This window comes from Spermophilus citellus (genome assembly GCF_964194105.1).
Source record: "Spermophilus citellus genome assembly, chromosome: 6".
NCBI classification, from domain to species: Eukaryota; Metazoa; Chordata; class Mammalia; order Rodentia; family Sciuridae; genus Spermophilus; species Spermophilus citellus.
The window spans coordinates 149,312,657-149,327,684 of NC_138187.1; the positions used below are offsets into that span (position 1 = coordinate 149,312,657).

General features: G+C 34.1%; 1 protein-coding gene across 5 annotated transcripts in view; it reads right to left on the reverse strand.

Annotated features, from left to right (window-relative positions):
• SWT1 (SWT1 RNA endoribonuclease homolog) overlaps window positions 1-15,028 on the reverse strand; it is a 90,157-nt gene that overhangs the window by 56,933 nt on the left and 18,196 nt on the right. For 3 of the 5 annotated variants that reach the window (XR_014022630.1, XM_081299039.1, XM_081299038.1), the window contains exons 5-11: window positions 12,803-13,505; window positions 12,157-12,261; window positions 7,373-7,432; window positions 6,074-6,203; window positions 4,896-4,997; window positions 4,225-4,413; window positions 1,149-1,242 (exon numbers count right to left, since the gene is read on the reverse strand). Coding sequence is in view for 4 of the 5 variants with exons in the window: in XM_081299039.1 (XP_081155165.1) it covers window positions 1,149-1,242; window positions 4,225-4,413; window positions 4,896-4,997; window positions 6,074-6,203; window positions 7,373-7,432; window positions 12,157-12,261; window positions 12,803-13,505 (1,383 nt within the window). In the remaining variant the exon portion in view is untranslated. The remainder of the gene's footprint in view (window positions 1-1,148; window positions 1,243-4,224; window positions 4,414-4,895; window positions 4,998-6,073; window positions 6,204-7,372; window positions 7,433-12,156; window positions 12,262-12,802; window positions 13,506-15,028) is intronic. The other 2 variants (XM_081299041.1, XM_081299040.1) reach the window with 1 other exon arrangement.

Below are 15,028 nucleotides of genomic sequence, written 5' to 3' on the forward strand. Positions count from 1 at the left end.
TTTAACAAGCTCGAAGGTAATATGTCCTCAATCAAAACACAATTTTAAACTGAGATAGAAATGTCCAATATTTACTTCAGTAACAAAAAGAATAACATTGTCTACAAAAATAGCTAAACAATAATATTGACCAACCCACTTTATAAGAAAACTCTTAGGGTGACTCACCTCTATCATCACTAAATTTCATACACAGAATTTGAACATAATCATAAATTTCAATGGAATAAAATTGTGTGAATAATATTCAGACTAAAATTGCAAAAATTGCTCCTCTATACTTTCAGATCCTTTTCTCAATTGTTAAGAGGAGTAACAATTTTGCTTAGCATTATACTGTTTTATATCAGAACTAAGTTATTTTTAAGAATCAATGAGAAAGAGGAGGAGAAAAGAAGTGAAAAACTTACTAAGATCTGACTATGTACTAGGCACTATACTAAGTCCTTGACATATACTATATGTTAGATACTTAAAATAACATTATGAGACAAGTATTATTCTCCCTTTTTCTTATACATGAAGAAACCATATTGGGTAAATTGTTCAAGGTCACAAAGCCATCCAGTGACAGACCCAGGACTCCAACCCATCCAGTCTTAACTCCATACCAGGCACCCAGAACCAAATTGCAATATAAACTACCTCCTTTCCCATAAATACGTAAGAAACTAACTTCCTTGTCTCTCACAACTAAAAAGTTCTGGCAGATTTTAATATTGACTTTTTCCTTGTTTTTCCAAACATTTTCTTTTTTATTTATTTATTTATTTATTTATTTTTTAATTTAATTTTATTTTTTTTTTTAAGTTTTCGGCGGACTCAACATCTTTGTTTTTATGTGGTGCTGAGGCTCGAACCCGGGCCGCACGCATGCCAGGCGAGCGCGCTACCGCTTGAGCCACATTCCCAGCCCTCCAAACATTTTCTGAATAGTACATAAATTAAAATGAAATCAAACTTCATCCAATTAAGACTTCATTACTATAGAGCTAACACATTTTCAGATATAACTGAGTATGCTTAGTGGTAGATTCAGAAAATTATGGTTGTTTTCTTTATTCTTGATTTGATAGATATAATAATATGATTTTAAAAATTCTTTAGCATAAGCTTTTTTTTTTTAATGGTAAAATTATGAAACTCACGTGCACAGAATGACAAGAGAACAGGGGAATAAATCCTGGTACTGAAGACAGCATTTTAATACCCTATCATCATTGTTCTCATCACTGAGTCCATCTGCAAATTTAACAAAGGCAGTTGTCAATAAGCACATTAGAAATCTGGCCATCACATGAATAATTAGGCTGTATTTACAAATCAAAAAAATCTAAAAGTTTTACAGCAATGAAAACACTCTGCATGCTGCTGTAATAGTGGATACATGTAATTATACATTTCTCAAAACCCATACACCACCAAGAATGAACCTAATGTGAACTTCAGAATCTGGGTGATAATGCTGTGTCAATATAGATTCACAGTTGCAATAAATGTACTGTTCTGGTGGGGGATACAGAATAAAGGGAGTAGGGGGCATATGGCAAATATCTGTACCTTCTGCTTAATTTTGCTGTGAACCTAAAAGTGCTCTAAAAAATTAAATTTATTTTTTTAAATGTATATGAAAGACAATTGATGGCTGGGGTTGTAGCTCAGTGGTAGAGCTCTTGCCTAGCACCTCAATATCACATAAAAATAAATGAATAAAATAGAGGTGCTGTGTCCATCTACAAATAAAAATATTTTTTAAAAAACATACAAGAGTCAGGCAAGGTGGTATATACCTGTAATCCCAGTGGCACAGGAGGCTGAGGCAGAAGGATCACAAGTTCAAAGCCAGCCTCAGCAAAAATGAGGCTACTAAGCAACTCAGTGAGACCTGGTCTCTAAATAAAATACAAAATAGGGCTGGGAATGTGGCTCAGTGGTTGAGTGCCCCTGGGTTCAATCCCCAGTACCAAAAAAAAAAAAAAAAAAAAAAAAAAAAAAAAAAATCATATATAAAAGACAAAAGACTTTTTAAATAAAAAGACAAGAAAAAAATGTCTTGACAAATCTGGATCAAGATTCACATGACAGGGCTGGGGACGTGGCTCAAGCGGTAGCGCGCTTGCCTCGCATGCGTGCGGCCCGGGTTCAATCCTCAGCACCACATACCAACAAAGATGTTGTGTCCGCCGAGAACTAAAAAATAAATATTAAAAATTCTCTCTCTCTCTCCTCTCTCACTCTCTCTTAAAAAAAAAAAAAAAAAAAAAGATTCACATGACAGGGCTGGGGATATGGCTCAAGCAGTATCGCGCTCGCCTCGCATGTGTGCGGCCCGGGTTCAATCCTCAGCACCACATACAAAGAAAGATGTTGTGTCCGCCGAAAACTAAAAAACAATAAATAAATATTAAAAAATTTTCTCTCTCTCTTTTTAAAAACAAAACAAAAAAAAAAGATTCACATGACATATAGTTATTTACTTAATAAAATGATTGGTTTACAACTAAAAGACTAGGATGTACCTAATGAATAAATACAAAGAAATGTGATCAGTAACTAAACAAAAAAGATTAGAAATCGAATGCTATAAATTCTAGTCTCAATTCAGACACAGAATTTAACTATATAATTACATCATGTTTAAAATTATCTGTTTAAAAAAATTAAATAAAAATTATCTGTTTAATATCTCTGCACAGCTATTCTATCAGCAACAGAATCTCTTTCTGGTATCTACTTTCCTTAAGCTCTAAAGCAATACATTTAGAGATACACGGAGAAAGAAAACAGGAACACTAGATAGAACATAAAAAGTGACTTCTAACAATGTTAATCAGCTTACTCACAGGCTTCCGGTCTTAAAAGACATAGCAAAAATTCAGTTTCTGTGAAAATAATGCAACAGTAGGAATATGACCTAAGATAAAGCTTCTTAAAGGCCCTCATAATACTCATAATACCTGCCTCAGAATTACCCAGGAGCTAGTTAATAATACAGACTGCAGGACCATACATACTTCAGATCTACTTTTGTATAAGACTCTTTGGAGGGTCTGTGGTTGTGACTCAGTAGTAGAGCACTTGCCTAGCGTGTGTGAGGGACGGGGTTCAATCCTTGGCACCACATAAAAATGAATAAATAAAATAAAGGTATAAAAAAAAATGTTGTGGGGCAGGGGAAATAGCTCAATTAGTAGAGTGCTCGCCTTGCATGCATAAGGCCCAGCACCACAAAAAGAAAAAAGAAAAAAAACAACTATTTGGAGCTTGGACCCAGACATTCATTAAAGCTCTTGGCAAGTCTCCAAACACTAAAACTCAGTATATACTAACCAATAAGCCTCAACCATGTTTCTCAGTTTTCAACCTTTTTTCCTCTCAATTGTTAGCCTATGTTACTTAAGCCTCTGATCATTCAAATTGGAAAACTCACTCATTCTGCAATTTTAAATTTTTACATAGAACCAAATCTGTGCTAAGCATCTAGATATTGAAAGATAAACTCTTTAGGAATTCACAACCTAGTAGTAAAATCTACAAAGAACTCAACTATATCAGGGCATGGGCCGGAGGAAAATGAAACTCAGGCCTTAATCAGAAAGCCACAGAGACAAATCACAGCAGCCCATTTTCCTTTCTTCAGTTCAAAGAAACATGGATAATGCAAAATGGGCAATTTAAATCATTAGTTACCTTCAAACAATTCAATTTAGCAAACAAAAAAGAGATTTAAAGGGAATAGTATCTTGATCTAAAGGTATCAAGATTATTTGTACTATCACTTTTTCTAAGATATATGGTTCTGGAAAATACAGCTAAAATTTCAAGAATATCCATGAAATATTCAGACATTCAATAAACATTTTTGAAAACCTGTTTGGGTACTTTTCAAAAGTAAGTAAAATAGTCAAGTATGGTGATATGGAACTATAATCCCTCCTCCTCATAAGATGGAAGTAGGAGAATCACAAGTTTGAGGTAAGCTTTAACAACTTAGAGAGAGCCTGTCTCCAAATAAAAAATTAATGGGGTTAAGAGTCCAGGTTAATGGAAGAATCCCCTGGGTTCAATTCCCAGTACCACCAAAAAAAAGCCACTACAACCATACGGTCCTTTCCATTTCACATACTGCTGAGTAAAAGAACATTTTGCACCATTTCCTTCCAATAATGAGTAGGCACTCCAACAAATGTTTATCAGTTAGCACCCTAAAACAACAATACTTACAAAGTTTTTGAGATGCAAGTTGTATTGACTGACCCCACAGCGTTCCATCCTGATTTCTGAGGCTGTCATTGATGAAATAAACTGCAGGTATAGCTTTGTGCTGCGCATGTTTTAGTAGTTTTCCCGCCTTCATACGATCTAGCTCTTGCACAACAACCCAGGGAATTATTAACACAAGTCCATCAAAGCCTAAAATATAAACAGATTTCTTAGAATCCAAACACTTATTGACCTACTAAATCAAACTGCTATAGAAGTGAAAGTTTTAAAGTACCCCTTGGAAATTCACAATCAACAGAGAGACAATACATAGAACGTGAAAATTTAAAAAAGGATATAAGGATCCACAAAGTATTTTTTAAATGCAACTAGAGAAAAAAAGAGTGAGTTTAGCAGATATGCTTCCTATAATCTAAGTTCCTAATATAAATGATTTTATAATAAACAATTAGATCATCTTAGAATCAGTATCATATCCAGGGCTGGAAGTATAGCTCAGTTGGTAAGAGTTCTTGCCTCGCATGCACAAGGCCCTGGGTTCAATCCCCAGCATCACAAAAAAGAAAAAATTAGTATCATATCCAAAGGGAGATGTGTTTGTAAGAATAAAGACCACATCACTATTAATAGTAAATAGTAATTCAAAATCTATAAATATGTTTTTTAAATACCTGGTATTTCTGTTGTCTTCAAAATTCTAACAAATTTGAGATGATTCATCAGAATATTCGTGTCAATAACAATTAGAAGCTTTTTGTCTGAATCAGTATTTGCTAGAGAAAAGAAGCCAAGTTAGGATTTCATGACACTTGATAATAATAATGTCTAAACTTTTGGTATCAATAAATGTAGATAACTCACTTTGAAACCCCTCTGTGTCTTATAAATTTAATTGTGCAAGAGACCCACACAGTTGACTAAACTCTTAAGCTGGTTCATCACTTGGTTGCCATGTAATGTAAACTTCTACCCAATCAATCAAGGTTCCCCTGAGCAGGAAACATAATCCTTGTTTGTAGAAGGACAATCTACAGGAGGGTTAGGGGCAGGAGGAGGAGGAACTTGGCTAGATCCAAATGGTCAGAGAAGGTATGCAAAGCAAACATCACAGAAAGTCTTGGGGCTAAGACATGGAGAATGGCATAGGAGAGTGTTTTTGAATAGTGTTCCATAAAGAAGAAAGTCCTTTAGACAAGGAGAATAAAATTTCTTTTACTCCAATTCTTAAAGGAAAGAGTAGTAATCAATGCTTAATTATCTCCCAATAGATTATCATAAATTATTTATAGAATTATTTTCAATCATAAAATGATTTGCCCCAGCAGGAATAATGTTTATACACCCTGTCCGGCTGTGCACTTAGAAAGTATAAGCTGATTTTAAATATCCTGAGTAAAACTTAATTGCAACGCAAAATATGTATAAAATAAAGAAAATACAGTAACATTAGCATTGTTATTTCACAGGGCCTTGTGAGATCAGATAAGTTTCTGCACAGAAAAACACCTACTGAAGTGAAAAATGTAATGTGAATGTAAGATAGCATTACTATTTTTATAAAGAGAACTCAAAATAGTATACTAACAGATTTTGGACTATTTTTATCATTATCTTCTCCCAGAAAACAATGTATAAGTCTTATTATTGCCTCTTGGCAAAAGAGGAAGAAAAAATAAGTCCAATTGCCTAATAATGTAAGAGACATAAAACAAATGATAAGAAAAATATTAGACCAGATTTCATTTGAATGAGCGAGTTCTAACATTTTTTCATCTAAATATTGTAAAACTGAAAAGTTAGCACATTAATTCTTAGGAAAACACAGGAAATCATTATCATATAGGTATACCAGCAGAGGAATGTACATCATCTTCCACCAAGTCAATTTCCATACTCATTAACTCTCCTGAAGGTGGTACCACAGGTAAATCCACACTTTTCCCCACGCGTGCAGCATGAAGCTCTTCGACTATCTGCATCTAAATTGTAAAAGACCTCAGTGAGATATTACTCTGCAGATTAATAAGAAAGCAATTAATTCTTATTTAAATCACTTGAGAGTTTGTAGAAAGAAAAAAATTTATACAAATATGCAGGAAGTTGATAAAAAACAGATTCATAAATATATAATAGTTCTTCTCTTATTACCTCTATAGCTTTAGGCAAGTGAATTATTTCACTATTTTGTGTCTCAGTTTACTCATCTACAAAATAGAAATATTAAATATTTGATTCCTTTTAGGATTTTTTGTGAAGATTAAATAAAATATGCTACATGAAACTCCTTGCATAAAGCCTAGTAAATGGACAGAAAAGACATTTTATTCTCACTTCAAAGTATCTTAAGAGACAGTTTCTTATTATCTAGATGATGAGTGAAGTTCTAAAGATTTCTAGTATTGTTTATGAACAATCCAAAATTGAATCTAGATCTTAAGATCTTCCTCACTTCAGGAAGTGCTTCTCTGATGCACTCTTGTGTAAAGAAATGAAAATTCAATTTAGCTGCAGAGCAGAGATAAGAAATCTTCTATCAAGGGGCATTACTCACAAGGAGGAAAAATGCAACTGATTGTACAAACAAAAAGTTATCAATATAGCCTAAATAGAAAAATACAAAGTGTTTTGAGAACTTAATTTTAACTCAGGACCAGAAAATATACAATTATCCTCAATATTCTATGAGGGTCAATCAGGAGATTATAGCTGGGAAATGAAGCAATAAGTAAAAAGAGAAAACATTCATGCACTCTTATTTATTTTCAATAAATAACTATTTCATCTGATTGCTGAGTAAAAAAAAAAAAAGCAAAACCAGATTAATTTCATATTGAATTTTGGCAATAAACATGAAAAAGCATAATAACATTAATTCCAAAACTCAGATTTTGTGACCAATAGGCTCTATACTGTTTTTCAAAATAGATTAGCTTATTAGAAACAAAGGCAAAAAGGTGATCAAGTCAATGGAAATACTTTTCAAAAATGTTTTTTGATGACTTCATAAAAGCCAACATATTGATTAAAGTGGAGATATTATTGTTACTGTTTTATTAATAATTCTATTTTATAGATATTTTACTAACAATAGGAAATGGCTGACTGATTTTCATTAAAAAGATTCAAAGTAAATAAGTATATTAGTAACCTCTTGATCTGTATCTTGAATACTTTCAGGTCCCATTGAAGAACACGGTGTTTCAAAACTCTGAAATGAAAAGTAATTTTATTAGTTAAAAAAGAAACATATAGGGGCTGGGATCGTGGCTCGGTGGTAGAGCACTTGACTCACGTGTGTGAGGTACTGGGTTCAATCCTCAAAACTACATAAAAATACTGTGTGCATCTACAACTAAAAAGAAAAAAGAAAGAAACATAGGGCTGGGGTTGTGGCTCAGTGGTAGAGCGCTTGCCTAACAAGTATGAGGCACTGGGTTTAATACTTAACACCACATAAAAATAAATAAAAGAAAGGTATGTGTACATCTACAACTAAAACAAAAAAATTAAGGAAAAAAAATTAAAAAAAAAAAAAAAGAAAAGAACCCTATACCTAAAGTAGTGCTTTTCAACCTTGGCACTATTAACATTTGAGGTCAGAAAAGTCTCTATTTACGAGGCTGTCCTGTGTACTAGAGGATGTTTAGCATCATCTCTGGACCTATCTACCAGATGTCAGTAACACTACCTACCCACCTCTGAATATTCACAATCAAAAATGTTTCCAGACATTACTAAATGTTCACAGTGGAATAAAATTGCCCCCAGGAGACACCACCCCTAAAATAGAAAAACCTCATTCCATCCAGTTATGAAATGTGGGAGAAATTCATTAGGGTTTATTCATTCATACATGCATTCTTAAAGGCACTCATACTGTAATAATAAACCCACATTCCACCCTAAGAAATAAAAGGAATCATGGTAAAGATAATCAAGATGGCCTTTACTGGCAGAAAATTTTCATCTACAAGTCACTTAGCCATTTTAAGTAAAATGACAAAACAAAGAAAACCTGAAGACTAATATGGCTAAGGAGAAAAGGCTGACAATGAATTCCTTGTATTATATATTCTATATGGTTCTATTGTGTGTGGTTAGAGCTTGAGAAGTTATATATATAATAAATATATATAAATAAATGTATAAAAATAATTATTACTATAAACATAATAATATAAATATAAATAAACATATAAATATATATAAATAATAATACATAATAAATAAATATATTTAAAATATATATTTTTAAACATACATATATATATATATATATATTTTTTTTTTTTCCCCCCACAGATTGAAAATCTTCAAAAATTCCAACTTTGCACCAGCACTTTGGCTGAGTGGATAAATCCTACCTGACCCTACATGCAGGAGACAGGAAACAAAAGCACTGATGAACCAAATCATCATTTAAGAATTCTCTAAGATAACTCCAAACTCACATCTATTTCACAGGAACTATTAACATATAAATTATAGTCCCTCTTGGGCTGGGGTTGTGGCTCAGAGGTAGAGCGCACACCTACCATGTGTGAGTCACTGGGTTCGATCCTCAGTACCATATAAAAATAAAGATATTGTGTCTACCTATAACTAAAAAAATATATATATTTTTAAAAAAATTATAGCCCCTCTTTAACTAAATATGTCATATGCAGTAATGCTTTACTGGGAATTCAGCTTCCACCCTAACTATCCAACATCAAACTTCACATGACATGACCCCATTCACATCACATACACAGGTTCATTATTTCTTTACTATTCCATAATCATAGAATTTTAAATATCTTCACCATTTCACGTTAAATCTTACTAGAGGTCTTTCTAATTTTCTTAAATTAAGTAGTGCCAAGCAAGCTAGACTGCTGTCAAAATATCCTGTAACTCTTGACATTCTTAGTCTTCCTGTTTTCTTCTTTAAGCCGCTACTACCCTGACTTCCCTTTGACCACAGGACACTTGTAGTGACTTCAGTGAATTTTCTATCAATCCAGAAAAGTTGATGTCAACTATTCCTGATAATTTCCTTTCCATTACAAATCAAAGTCTTGGTGATCATTCAAATGATTGCCTCTCCCTACCATGCTTTATTAAATACAGGGATGGAGATAAAGCCTTTCCTAGGGATGACAAAAGGGAATGGATTTAATGAAGATAATAATGGTTTTATCTACCAAAATGCTTCTAAATAGAAAATGTGTGTGTTAAGTCAGTTTTTCTTCACTGTGACCAAATTACCCAGCAAGAACAACTTAGAGAAGAAAAAGTTTATTTTGGCTCACAGTTTCAGAGGTTCAGTCCATGGCGACCCAACTTCATTGCTCTGCGCTCAGGGTGAAGTAGAACATCAAGGCAGAAGGGTATGGCAGAGAAGCACTGCTCACCTCATGACAGCCAGGAAGCAGAGAGAAAGGGAAAGGGGCAGGGGCCGAAGAAGATGAACCCTTCCCCAGCACACGCCCAATGTCCTACCTCCTCCAGCCACACCCCACCTACCAAAAGTTTACCACCCACCTAGTCCATTTAAACTAGGACAGACTGATAATGTTACGGCTCTCATAATGTAATCATTTCACTTCTGAATATTCCTGTACTAACGCAGAAGCTTTTGGCGGACACCTCATATTCAAACCCTAACCATCCCTGATTGCCCGATTACCTTTCAGTGGCTCTCTTCCATCCACAGAACACAAAATAAAATACCAAGTGTTTCCAATGAAACACAAAAGCATTCACTGTCTGGGCCCTGGCTTCCCATCTACCTTTTTCTTCTATATATCCTCTACACACCTTGACTCTAGTCATACTAAACAACCTAAGCATCCATATACCTTGCCAATTCTGTGCCATTATACACAATGGCCCTCTACATGGCTGGTCAGAACTTCTATTCCTCCCTCTACATATCCTTGAAGAAGTAACTTAGGAATGTCTACTTTAGTGAGCTCTTCCTTAACCCACCTAGAGATTTATATTGTAACAACACATCCAATTCTTAAGACTGATATTTTCTTCATTGCAGTGCAATTATATTTGTTTACCAATCTGCCCCCCTGAGAATATTCTGAGGGCAAAGATTCTCTTACTCACTTCTCAAATCACCACCACAAAAAGAAGTATCTGACACATAATAAGTTCCTTTAATTAATGTTTGATAAACTAATGAATTCCTACCTCACAGACTTATAATGATTAAATGGAATGCTGTTTTCAAAAGCAGCATAAAAAAAACATAAATCTCTAGAATATTAATTTGCAATGGTGGAAGGGGGTTAATAAACTGATAGGGGTTTATATCAAAGGACTATAAAACCTAAGAAACAAAATAAGTTATTTTCTATTTACGAAAGCAAAATAAGATCATTAACAGGATTAATACATCCAGAAAAATACAACTGGTCCCTTATAAAGTACACTCATTTCAGGAAAATAAGAAGCTATAAGGAATTACTTAGTAAAACAAAACAAACACAGTATTATCTCCTGTCAATGATATGCTAAAGATAATATACTCAAGATAAGGGCAATATTTATTTGCTTCGGTATCTAAACAACTCTTAAGTCAAATAATGTTATTACAGCAACAATTAATAGTTTTAATTCTGATAAGTGGAAAGTAGAATTGCAAAAATTACTTCCCTTAAAAGTTAATATTCATGCTATATGCCTCTTTTGGTTTGTGTAATAATTTTACATAAAGATCAAAATAAACTATAAACCAGGCATGCTGGCTCATGCTTGAAATCCCAATGGCTCAGCGGGTTGAAGCAGGAGAATCCCAAGTTCAAAGCCAGGCTCTGCAACTTGGCAAGGCCCTGAGCAACTTAGCAAGACCCTGTCTCAAAATAAAAATAAAAAGGTCTGGGGACATGGCTCAGTGGTTAAGAACTCCTGGGTTCAATCCCTGGTACAAAAAAAAAAAAAGAAAAGAAACTATAAAATTCACTACGGAGATTATTCATACTATTCCTTAGATGTATAGCACATGGGGAACAAGCATGTTGATCACTGATGTTGATCAATGATGATTACCGAGGATACTGACAATTTCTTTTTTTTTTTTTAGAGAGAGTGAGAGAGGAGAGAGAGAGAGAGAGAGAATTTTTAATATTTATTTTTTAGTTCTCGGTGGACACAACATCTTTGTTGGTATGTGGTGCTGAGGATCGAACCTGGGCCGCACGCATGCCAGGCGAGCGCGCTACCACTTGAGCCACATCCCCAGCCCCCTATACTGACAATTTCAAGTTCCCTTCACTTCTTCTACTCTACAGAACTGGTTATAACACGAGAAGATAAACTGGAGGTTCTTTTCCTTTACAAAAGCAGTAAAAAGAATAAACTCAATTCTTTCCCTTTCTGGGCCCCTTCGAGTTCTTTTTAACACACTCTCAAGCTCTTATGCCTACTTAGTTATAATCCCTACATTTTGGGGGTGGAGGTACTGGGGATTGAATTTAAGGGCTCTCAACCACTGAGTCACATGCCCAGCCCTATTTTGTGTTTATTTAGAGACAGGGTCTCACTGAGTTGCTTAGCACCTTGCTTTTGCTGAGGCTGGCTTTAAACTCAGGATCCTCCTGCCTCAGCCTCCCAAACTGCTGGGATTACAAACATGTGCTACTGCACAGGCATAATCCCTACATTTTTCATAAGAATCTTACTACCTAACATCTAAAAGCAGGCAGGTTTGACCACCCTACTTAGAAGCAGTTACTAAATATCAGAATTTATTAAGTTCTAAAGTTCTGATGTTCCAAAGTTCTAAAAGTTCCCTTAACGTTAAGGAATTTTACCTGTCACAGAAACAAAGCTATAGAGTGCTTCTCAACATAGTCCACAAATGCCACTCTATTATACAATCTAGAAGCAAAATAATGTGCCTAGTTTTTAGCCTCAATTTCTGCTTATGGGAGTTACCTTGGCCTCCAACATTCCTGCTTCTCCATTGGATCCCTCTTCATCTGCACCTGAATAACTCCAACATTCTTTGGTTCTCAGCTTAAATATCATCCCCCTGCAAGGCTGTGTATTACAACATTAAGTGATAAGTACTTATCATATTTAAAGAAATTGTCTCCTTCCATGAATAAGCCTCTGAAAACAGAGATTATGTACATTTCACAGGCTATTTTTACTGCAGTGCCTGGCATAGAGTGGCACTGAAAACACAATTTGTTAAAGGAATCAGCTCTTCAGAATATTAATACCTGAGAAGGAAAAAAAAAAAAAAGAGCCTAAAAGACTGTTATCAATGCTTTATTCAAAGAACTATTGGTAACTGTTCTTCACACGTTTACACATTCCTGTTTATTATAGATCCCTATACATGCCAGGTTACCTTCCTAAGGAAGCTGTAATTAAGAGACTGAAATAAGAAACCAACACATATCTTCAGACTAAATTTAAATCAGGCCTCTAATTATCATCAGTAATAAAAATAAATAAATCCTGACACACTGTGTCGGTCTCTCCCCACCCCCTCTCTATATATGTATATATATATTTGTGTGTGTGTGTATTTTTTTTTTTCTAAATCTAAATTCCTCATTTTGTACTGCATTACCTGGGTAAACAGTTCCTTGGAAACTGAATCTTTACTTTCTTGACGCTGATGATGATGCTTTCCTTTCCACTCATGCTTACAAGAAGAATCTGAAAATAAGCATTCAGTTTTGTGCCTGGCCAAATTTAATGAAACCCGTGAGGTTCCCAGGCCACCTTTTCCCTCTTGTTTAGTCTTTGACTTATTAGATTCAAAATTAAAGACATTTTCTTCTACCAGCCTCTGGAGAGTATTACAAGATTTTCTTGGGATTTTGAAGCTGATTTTCCTTCTAGATTCAAAAGGTTCCTTAATTATCCTGTTGGAATTACAATCCTGAGAAAATGGATTTTTCTGGCATTTCTCCAAGACAGGTTTTTCAGAATTCTCTCTAAATTTTTTGTTCAGTTCTTTCATCTTCTCCCTCTGAGCCAGTAAATGAGGCCACTTCTTTTCCTTTGCCTGGCCTTCAACTTTAGGTTTTTCATCTTTGGCAATTTTATGACTGTTAAGATTTTTCATTTCATGGCCAAGCTTACTCCTAACATTTGTCAATTTAATATTTTTAACTTTAGTATCTTTAATTCCTTTTGAAGAAGGAATCTGTAATATAATCTGATTGTCATTTGAATATGATGTTTCTTGGACTTTAGCAGGTCCTTGGGATGAGGAACTGGTTTTCAGTCTCTTTTTTGGTGTGTCTGTGTCGACGTCTACATTCGATCTGTAAAGCAGCACAGAAAACTAGGTTACATTACAATTATATATATTGTGCTATATGATTTTTGTTAAGGCTGACAGACTAGGCTAACTCTAAACTTCTTAAAAATTAAAGAAATTGCTTACTTAACAATGAAAGCAGGGCTGGGGCTCAGTGGTAGAGCACTTGCCTCCCATGTGTGAGGCACTGGGTTCGATCCTTGGCACCACATAAGAATAAATAAATAAGATACTATGGCCACAACCCCAGCCCTAAAACTCAAAAATATATATAAAAAAACTCAAAAAAACAAGTACTAAGAGAGCTAGAGATGTAGCTCAGTGACAGAGTACTTCTCTAGCATAAATGAGGCCCTGGGTTCAATCCCCAGTATTGCCAAAAAGACAGAAAGAAAGAAGTACTAAAACACTAGAATAAATCATTTAAAAAAATTAATGAAAGAGAAAAAGAGCCTAATAAACATTTGTGAAAAACACTGACTTTCCTAACAATAACAAACAAGCAAGCTAATAATAACAATAACATAGTATTTTTCCTACCAAATTAGCAAACATTTTAAAATTGCGTTAAATATTGGGTGGGGGGTTGTAAAAAAGACTCTCATATGATGCTGGTAGATATGTAAAATGATATGATAGTTCTAACAAAGGAATTTGACAATATAAATTAAAAGATCTAAAAATGCTTATATTTTTGATACCTCAGTAATTCACATTTTAGAAATCCATACCAACATTAAAAAAAAACAAAATAAACTTAAAAAATATTTTAAAGATATTCAACTCAGGATTATTTACAATAGCAGAAAACAGAAAAGTAATGGCTGAAATTTTGGACATGATTTTTCAAAACATCACATTCATATGATAGACTATCATAGTTTTTTCAAATGTTTATGGAAGGTTCCTAATGAGAGAAAACATAACATTAAGCAAAAAACAAGCAGGGCACAATTCTGTATACATACCATGGTCTGAATAATTTAAACAAGTCTAATAAAACGGCCAAAGAGAAATGTGCTAAAATATTAGAAGTAGCAATAGCTAGAGGTAATAATATATCCCTGCTTAGTAAAACTAGATGCAACTATGTGGTTGAAAGTGAAATAAGCCTCAATGAAACACAAACCATTAATCAATAAATCCTTAAGTGCCTTCTAAGTGTAAGTCACTTTGTTAAGTACTGAAGAGGCAATAGAAGACATATCAAGTAGAGTCCTTACCTCCAATTATCTTACGGCCCACCAAAGGGGAGGGAATAATACATTCGTGGTTTCTCAAATAATTATGTAAGAATAAACAATAAACATCTCAGATTTTTTTTAACAGGAATTTCACTTGAGTCTTCAACTGGTTTTATTTTCTCTGCTACTTCTTTCATACAAAAAGACTGCCATTATTTATTAATAAGTAACTGTGAAACAACATTTAAGTTTCAAAAGGTTCCTACAGTTCTCTGAGTATTTCATATTTCCAGTTTATTTACTCTCGACAATAGCCCAGTGCTACATATTTCATAGCAATTTG